This window comes from Dryobates pubescens, chromosome 39 (assembly GCF_014839835.1).
Source record: "Dryobates pubescens isolate bDryPub1 chromosome 39, bDryPub1.pri, whole genome shotgun sequence".
Taxonomy (NCBI): Eukaryota; Metazoa; Chordata; class Aves; order Piciformes; family Picidae; genus Dryobates; species Dryobates pubescens.
This window is the reverse complement of record NC_071650.1, coordinates 1,951,206-1,959,104: the sequence shown is the minus strand read 5'-3', so window position 1 is coordinate 1,959,104 and position 7,899 is coordinate 1,951,206. Positions and strand designations below refer to the sequence as shown.

Sequence of the window (7,899 nt, the reverse complement as noted above, 5' to 3'; positions counted from 1 at the left end):
TGCTTCTCAAAGTTTAATGGAAGTGCTTCTGCTGGACATCCAAACACTTGAAACATCAGACTTTTTAACACTTAGGCTTTGTTTGGGTGGTTTTGTGGGGGGTGGGTAGGGGGGGGTCATATCTGCAGTCACAGTTTTCACAAGCATTTCTTAGAAGCAGTCAATCTCTTCAGAAGTTGAGAGGCTCCTGTCTCAGCATCTCTGTGGTGTTATTTTATTGGGGGGTTTTTTGTTGTTGTTGTTGTTGCAACGATTACAGAATAATTTATTTAACATTCTTGCTCCCTAATGCTGAAACAACACAGTACCAAAATTTAGCTATCAAAAAGAAACCCCCAAAAAACCCCAAAGAAGAGGCATTTTTGGTCAGGTTGACCCTACCCCACCCCCCCCCCCCCCCCAAGCTGTCCCTCAACAGAAAAGCAACACAGCTCAAACCTGTCTGCTCCCCTCCAGAAGACAAGAGCAAAGGCCACAAAGGGACACTTGCCAGAGCACCAGGTGCTTCTCCCCTGTGGGAGCTGTGGACATGCCCCCTTGAGAGAAGCACAGCCTGAGAGCCCAACCACCACCACCCTGGGGATCACCCACCTCAGGAGCCAGCTTAGGCAGCAGTGCATTTGGAACCACGGTGCACCAAGACAGTGTCAAAGCCACGCCAGCTGGTTAAAGCTAGGTTCTAACAATGTTCAAGCAAAATTTCAGGAAAGGAAAAAAAAAATTAAAAGGAAACAAAATAAAAGAAAAAAAAATTAAAAACTAAACATCTTAATCAGAGAGGCAAAACAACAAAGATGGCAAAGATGAGACCACCACAAGGATCCAACAGCCAGAACTCCCTGGTTCATGGTTTTCTCATGCTAAAAAAGGCACACAGCCCCTTGTGAACTAGAGACAAAAGCTAGCAGCACTACAGCAATGAACCCAGAAGGGGAAAAGCCAAGCAACCCAACAAGGGAGTGGGGGGAAAACACCACCAAGCAACCCAACAAGGGGGGGAGGGGGAAACAAACCACCAAGCAACCCAACAAGGGAGTGGGGGGAAAACACCACCAAGCAACCCAACAAGGGTGGGGGGAAACAACCCACCAAGCAACCCAACAAGGGAGGGGGGAAAAAACCACCAAGCAACCCAACAAGGGAGGGGGGAAAAAACCACCAAGCAACCCAACAAGGGAGTGGGGGGAAAACACCACCAAGCAACCCAACAAGGGGGGGGGGGGGGAACAAACCACCAAGCAACCCAGCAAGGGAGGGGGGGAAACAAACCACCAAGCAACCCAACAAGGGAGGGAGAAAAGAACCACCAAGCAACCCAACAAGGGAGGGGGAACAACCACCAAGCAACCCAACAAGGGAGGGGGAACAACCACCAAGCAACCCAACAAGGGGGGGAGGGGGAAACAAACCACCAAGCAACCCAACGAGGGGGGGAGGGGGAAACAAACCACCAAGCAACCCAACAAGGGGGGGGGGGGGGGGGGGGAGACAAACCACCAAGCAACCCAACAAGGGGGGGGACAAACCACCAAGCAACCCAACAAGGAGGGGGGGGGGGGGAACCAACCACCAAGCAACCCAATAAGGGGGGGGGGGGAACCAACCCAACAAAAAAGGGGGAAAAAAACCAAAGGAGAAAAAAAAGGTAAAAAAAAAAACACCCCCAAACTAAACAAACAAAACCCCCACAAAAGACCAAAACAAACAGAAAAAGCCCCAAGCCTACCAGGACTACCCAGCTGCCTCCTGGGAAGCAGCCATGAAGCAGCCAGGGCTGCTCCTGCTGTCTGGCTTGCGGGGAAGCCGTCCAACCGAACACTCCAATTTTTAGCCCCATTAAGAAAACGTTCAACAGAAGCTAACCCCTAAGGAACCTAGAACCAAACCTGCCCTTCAGGTCAAAAGGCCACAGCCAGGCCCTTTCCATAGCGTGTAGCTGAGTGAGTTCAGAGATTGGCAATGAAAGGAGAGGGAAAAAAAAAACCCCAAACAAAACCACAACCCCAACAAACCCCCAACCAACCAGAAAGCTTTAACCACGCGATGGGAAGAAGCTTTGGGCTCTATCGGACAGTCACACCAAGCTTCTCCAGCACACGCACTCCCTTCTCTTGGTACTCCTGTCGGGTCATCCAGAAGTTGTCTTTGTCCTTCATGATGTCAGCCAGGACCGCCCCGCCCAGGAACACCATGTGCTTCCGGCGAGGGGGATCCTCGATCCGGATCTTGAATTTCTAAGGAGAGACAGGAGATTGTCACCGGGGCTCCTGACACAAAGCCAGTCGAGACAGAACTCAGCTTCCCCTGGCAGCAGGCTTGGAACCGGATGATCCTTGAGGGCTATTCCAACCCTGACAACTCTGTGATTCTATGAGGACAGGCTGAGAGAGTTGGGGTTGCTGAGTCTGAAGAAGAAAAGGCTCCAAGGAGACCTCATTGTGGCCTTCCAGTATCTGAAGGGAGCTGGGGAGGGACTTTTGAGGGTGTCAGGGAGTGATAGGACTGGTGGGAATGGAGCAAAAGTAGAAGTGGGGAGATTCAGATTGGATGTCAGGAAGAAGTTCTTGGCCATGAGGGTGGTGAGACACTGGCACAGGTTGCCCAGGGAGGTGGTGGAAGCCTCATCCTTGAAGTTTTTCAGGCCAGGCTGGATGTGGCTGTGAGCAACCTGCTGCAGTGTGAGGTGTCCCTGCCCATGGCAGGGGGGTTGGAACTGGCTGATCCTTGAGATCCCTTCCAATGCTGACAATTGAATCTGTGATTCCCACCAGAAACATTGAAATGGAAACTGCTCAGTAAGAGAAAAGGCAACCAGAAAACTGAACTGCCAAGCACAGACAGCTATGTGTGAGCTTCGAACTCGCACAACCGAAGTAAAAGACCTGGACATTAGAGACAGCTAGTGATGCTTCCCCCAAAATGACACTTGCAGTGCACCTACAAATACCCCAGAAGTCAGAGCACTGTACTTTTGCATTTCATGAACATGGTAAAGGGGGAAATACTTCCTAAACCTCGCTGGCTGAAACTGTCAGAAGTTAGCAGATCATCAAATCACAAAATATTTTTCATAAGGCTGTCCAGGGACAGGCCAAGGGGGCATGGTTTGAAGCTTAGGGAGAGGAGGGTTAGACTGGAGCTTAGGAAGAAGTTCTTCAGTACAAGGGTGGTGAGACTCTGGAGTAGGTTGCCCAGAGTGGCTGTGGATGCCTCCTCCCTAGATGTGTTCAATGCCAGGCTGGATGAGGCCTTGGGCAACCCAGTCTCGTTCAGAGGTATGTGTGCCCATGGCAGTGGGGTTGGAGTAGATGACCTCTGAGGTCTCTTCCAGCCTAAGCCATTCTTGGATTCTATATCAAGCTTTAAAAGGGCAGGTGGAACAGATTTTAGACCATCTTAATTAACATTGCCTTAGACTGGAGGTTAGAGGGAAGTTCTTTACAGTGAGGGTGGTGAGACACTGGAACAGGTTGTGGCTGTTCAAGGTGAGGCTGGATGAAGCCTTGAGCAGCTTGGTCCGGTGGAAGGTGTCCCTGCCCATGGCAGGGGGTTGGAACTGGATTCTATGAATCTAAATTCTTTGGTGCTGAAGCTCTAAGTTCAAGAGCTACTATGAGTACAGTTAAAGCTGCCTGTGAAATACTTCACCTTAAAACATTCTGAACAATTGAGTCATTCCACAGAGACTGCAGAAGATCTTTAGAGAACACTGCATCGAGAAGCAGGGAAGTTCAGTTCAGTTTATCATCAGAAACTCCACTCAAGGAACTTTCTCTACAAATATCTCCTCTCTGAAGAGCAGGCAGCACTACAATGCAGTCTCACCTCCACAGAGTGTAACTCTTGGCTGCTTATCACAGCAACCAATGAGCATGGGAACTTCATTCCACTTGAAGGTGTGTGAGAAGTCCAGCCTCTGACTTTTGAGTATTTCATAGAACCACAGAATTGTTTCACTTGGCAATGCCCTTTAAGGTCAAGTCCAGCCATTCTCTGCCTCTAGCAAGGCTGGTGCTAGCCTGTGTCCCTCAGCACCACATCTCTGAAACACCTCCAGGGATGGGCATTCAACCACTCCCCTGGGAAGCCTATTCCAGCGTGGAACCCTTTCAATAAAGAAGTTTCTTTTCACACTGAACCTAAACCTCCTCTGGTCCAACTCCAGGCAATTTCCTTCCCCTTCCAACACGAACCAAAACTTTCACAGCTTCGAAGAAGTAATTTTGCACACTGATGTCTTTAAGTCTAAGAGCTCAAGTTGTGTCCTCTGGGCATTTATCAGCCCGTTTTACATTCAAACAACCCACAACTTCAGGAATGTCTTGCTAATTACTAGCACCAACCAGCAGGCTGCTTTGCTGCCAATATATAGACAGAAGCCACCTCTATCAAAGGCAGGGCTGTGGAGAAGCAGCAGCGCTTTTGGCCAGCGCCAGAGCCTCTCATTTTTGACTGCTTGGTTCCCTCTAGTGGGGATCCAGCATAGCTCTCGGCCCCACACACAGCCGCGGCTCTAGAACCTACCGACAGCTTTTCCACGTCTCCTTTCAGGACCCGTTCCAGGTAGAGCTGTTTCAGTTCTCGCTCCAGTCGTGAGGGGAGCCCTGGGTACATGGTGGACCCTCCAGACAGCACAATGTGCTTGTAGAATTCAGACCTGACCAAAACAAAAGAAGAGAGTCCTTCCAGTGTCTTAAATCATCCTCTGTAGTACGAGGAGGTGCCTGTGCACGCCTGGGAGGCAAACAACAATCCAAAACCCAGTCGCTACCTGAAGATAGACCTCACATGACTTGGGCAGCCTTGCTTGTCTCATGCTTTATCATCAGACAACCCAGAAAGCAGAAGTAAAGAAAAAAAGATTAAAATGGAGATAAGAGTCTTGCAAGCACAGATTCTATTTGCTCACTCACACCAAAACAAGCAGGATTCCAAACTTGCTAAGTGCCAAGATCTGTTGGAAAGCAGCTCTGGAGAAAAGGACCTGGGAGTGCTGGTGGATAAGTGGGTGACCATAAGCCACCAATCTGCCCTTGTGGCCAAGGGCATCTTGGGGTGCATCAAGAAGAGTGTGGCCAGCAGGTCAAACAAAATCATCCTGCCCTGGTGAGGCCACATCTGGAGTACTGTGTCCAGTTCAAGAGAGACAGGGACTTGATGGAAAGGGTACAGCAGGGCACTGAGGTAGGGGATCTGTAAATACCTAAAGGGACTGAGGTAGGGGATCTGTAAATACCTAAAAGGGTGGGTGTCAGGAGGATGGGACCAGTCTTTTTTTCAGTGGCACCAAGTACCAGGACAAGAGGTAAAGGGCACAAACTTGAGAGAGGAACTTCTTTAATTTAAAGGTGCTGGAGCAGGCTGCCCTGGTTGTGGAGTCATCTCCTCTGCAGACACTTAAAACCTACCTGGACGTGTTTCTGTGTGACCTTCTTTAGGCAAACCTGCCTTGGCAGGGGGGGTTGGACTTGATGCTCTCCAGAGGTCCCTTCCAATCCTTTCCAAGATCTAGCACAGTGTGTGACACTGATCTCAGCCTAAGCCCCCCCCTCCCAGCACACCCACTCCCCAGCAGGACAGGGATTAGGGTCCAGAGCACAAGATAATATTATTGCTTGAATGTGGTTCTCTGCAGTCAAACCTGCACCCTGGCAGAGGATTTGAAGTATTCAGCTCTCACCTGGTATCGATGTCAGCAGCCTGGATGGTGTTAAACAGCAACTCAGCCACACCAACTCCCTCTACATTGATTAGGTGAGGCTGGAAGAGGGCCTCGGGGGCCTCGAACCGTTCGCCGCCGACTTTGATAATCCTGCCATCTGGGAGCTGGTTAATGCAAAAAACAACCACAGCTCAGGAGAACACTTTGAGCCACTTGGTTACTGACCAAACCAAGAGGAAATGACCTACATTGTTCCCTAATGTTCTAAAACAGGAAATTGTTGAGCATTCTCACCACTACAAGAAGTCATTCAGTATTACTGACAGAAGAGACAAATTCTTCCACCATTATGTAATTTAAAGACATCAGGGGCCAGAGGCAGTGATCAGAGAATTGTAGACCCCTTTAGGTTAGAAAGGGCCTCCAAGATCAAGTCCAACCATTACAAAGAGTTGATACTGACATCCCAAACATCTCCAGCTCTCAGTGTCAATTTAGAAGCTGTTTTCCAGCAGAAAGTTCCTTCCTTGTGTGTGATCACAGGAAGTTTCCTTGCACTAAGAGCAAGTTCACCATTCTTCTATCACCAGGAGCAGTCTCAGCTGTGGTACTGCTGGATGGATGAAGCTGAAACAATCTGACATGCTAGAGTAAGGCCACTTTCTCTACAGGTTCCTCCACTGAAACATTCTAATGTCAAGGATCTACAATGACAATAATGAGTACAAAGGATGATGAAGGGACTGGAGCATCTCTCTCATGAGAGCCTTGGGGCTGTTTAGTCTGGAGGAGAGAAGGCTGAGAGGGGACCTTATCAGTTTCTAGAGATATCTGGAGGGTGGCTGTCAGGAGGATGGAGCCAGACTCTTTCCAGTGTTTGCCAGTCACAGGGCAAGGGGCAATGGACATGAACTCAGTCACAGGAAATTCCATCTCAGCATGGGGAGAAACTTCTTTACTGTGAGGGTGCTGGAGCCCTGAAGCAGGCTGCCCAGAGAGGTCTCCTTCTCTGGAGATCTTCGAAAGCCAGCTGGATGTGCTCCTGTGTGACCCTTCCTAAGTGGTCCTGCTTTGCAAGGGGGATGGTCTTGATCTCTGGAGGTCCCTTCCAACCCCTAGCATTCTAGGATTCTAAGATCTGAAAAAGAAAACACTGAGGCTTTTAACCATTTTCCCAGAACCAAGAAATCTGATTCTACAGACTCCTTTGTCTAGGAAGTGAGCTATTGCCAAGACAAACTGAGAAAGAATCCAAGCTAAATGCCACCTGAATTTAAACCTATGAAGTTTAGGCCAGAAAACAAACCAACCACCAACCACCACCAACACAACACACGAAAAACCTACTCCAAAAACCCACCAACAACCCAGAAACAAATAACCATGTTGTCTCCAAAGACTTACTGTGTAGGATTCAACTAGTACTGTGGTCTCTAATGCCAGCTTCTGCTCCTGCTCAATGTTGTATCCCACGTAACACAGCTTCTCCTTGATCATGCGAACGGTCTCAAAGTCAGCCGAGTGGTTGAAAGCATAGCCTCGGAGCAAGAGCAGCTGGAGGGGACACACCAGGTTAGCAGTCAACTAAGAGGCTGAAAGCAAGGCAACTGGTAAATGGCTGGACCTGCAACTAAGCTGTATGAATACCTGCAATTAATTAGGTAATGATGCCCTGGTGAGTCCTCACCTGGAGTTTTGTGTCCAGTTCGGGGCCCCTCAGGGGCCAAAGGGAAGTTGTAGTCAGGTGGGGGTCAGACTCTTCTCCCAGACAGCTTGTGACAGGACAAGAGGGCATGGCCTGAAGCTGTGCCAGGGGAGGTTTAGGTTGGAAGCACTTCCTCAGGGAAAGGGCAATTAGACACTGGAATGAGCTGCCCAGGGAGGTGGAGGAGTTGCCATCCCTGGAGGTGTTTAAGGCAAGACTGGATGTGGCAATTAGTGACACGTTCTGGTTGATGTGGTGGTGTTAGGTCATAGCTGGACTTGATGATCTCATAGCTCTATTCCAGCCTCAATAAAGCTGTGATTCCATGAACCTGAATCAAATGTACCACAGCTTCAGCCTTCAAACTTCTTCAGAGCTTACCTTGATGAGATACCTTGTGATATCCCTGCCAGCAATATCTAACCGCCTGGTGAGATGAGGGAGAGAGAAACCTTCGTAAACCGGGCAGATGTGAGTTACACCATCTCCAGAGTCCACAACAACACCAGTCAACAAACCTGAAAGAAAGAGT

The 7,899-nt window shown here is 49.3% G+C and overlaps 1 protein-coding gene across 2 annotated transcripts in view; it reads right to left on the bottom strand.

The window, feature by feature from the left end:
• Positions 1 to 2,048: 2,048 nt before the first annotated feature.
• The window catches only part of ACTR2 (actin related protein 2), a 28,165-nt gene continuing 22,314 nt past the window's right edge, over positions 2,049 to 7,899 (bottom strand). For both annotated transcript variants that reach the window (XM_054177215.1, XM_009901622.2), the window contains 5 exons: positions 7,749 to 7,885; positions 7,067 to 7,216; positions 5,681 to 5,826; positions 4,525 to 4,657; positions 2,049 to 2,234 (listed from right to left, as the gene is read on the bottom strand). In XM_054177215.1, the coding sequence (XP_054033190.1) occupies positions 2,064 to 2,234; positions 4,525 to 4,657; positions 5,681 to 5,826; positions 7,067 to 7,216; positions 7,749 to 7,885 (737 nt within the window). In that variant the 3' untranslated portion in view covers positions 2,049 to 2,063. The remainder of the gene's footprint in view (positions 2,235 to 4,524; positions 4,658 to 5,680; positions 5,827 to 7,066; positions 7,217 to 7,748; positions 7,886 to 7,899) is intronic.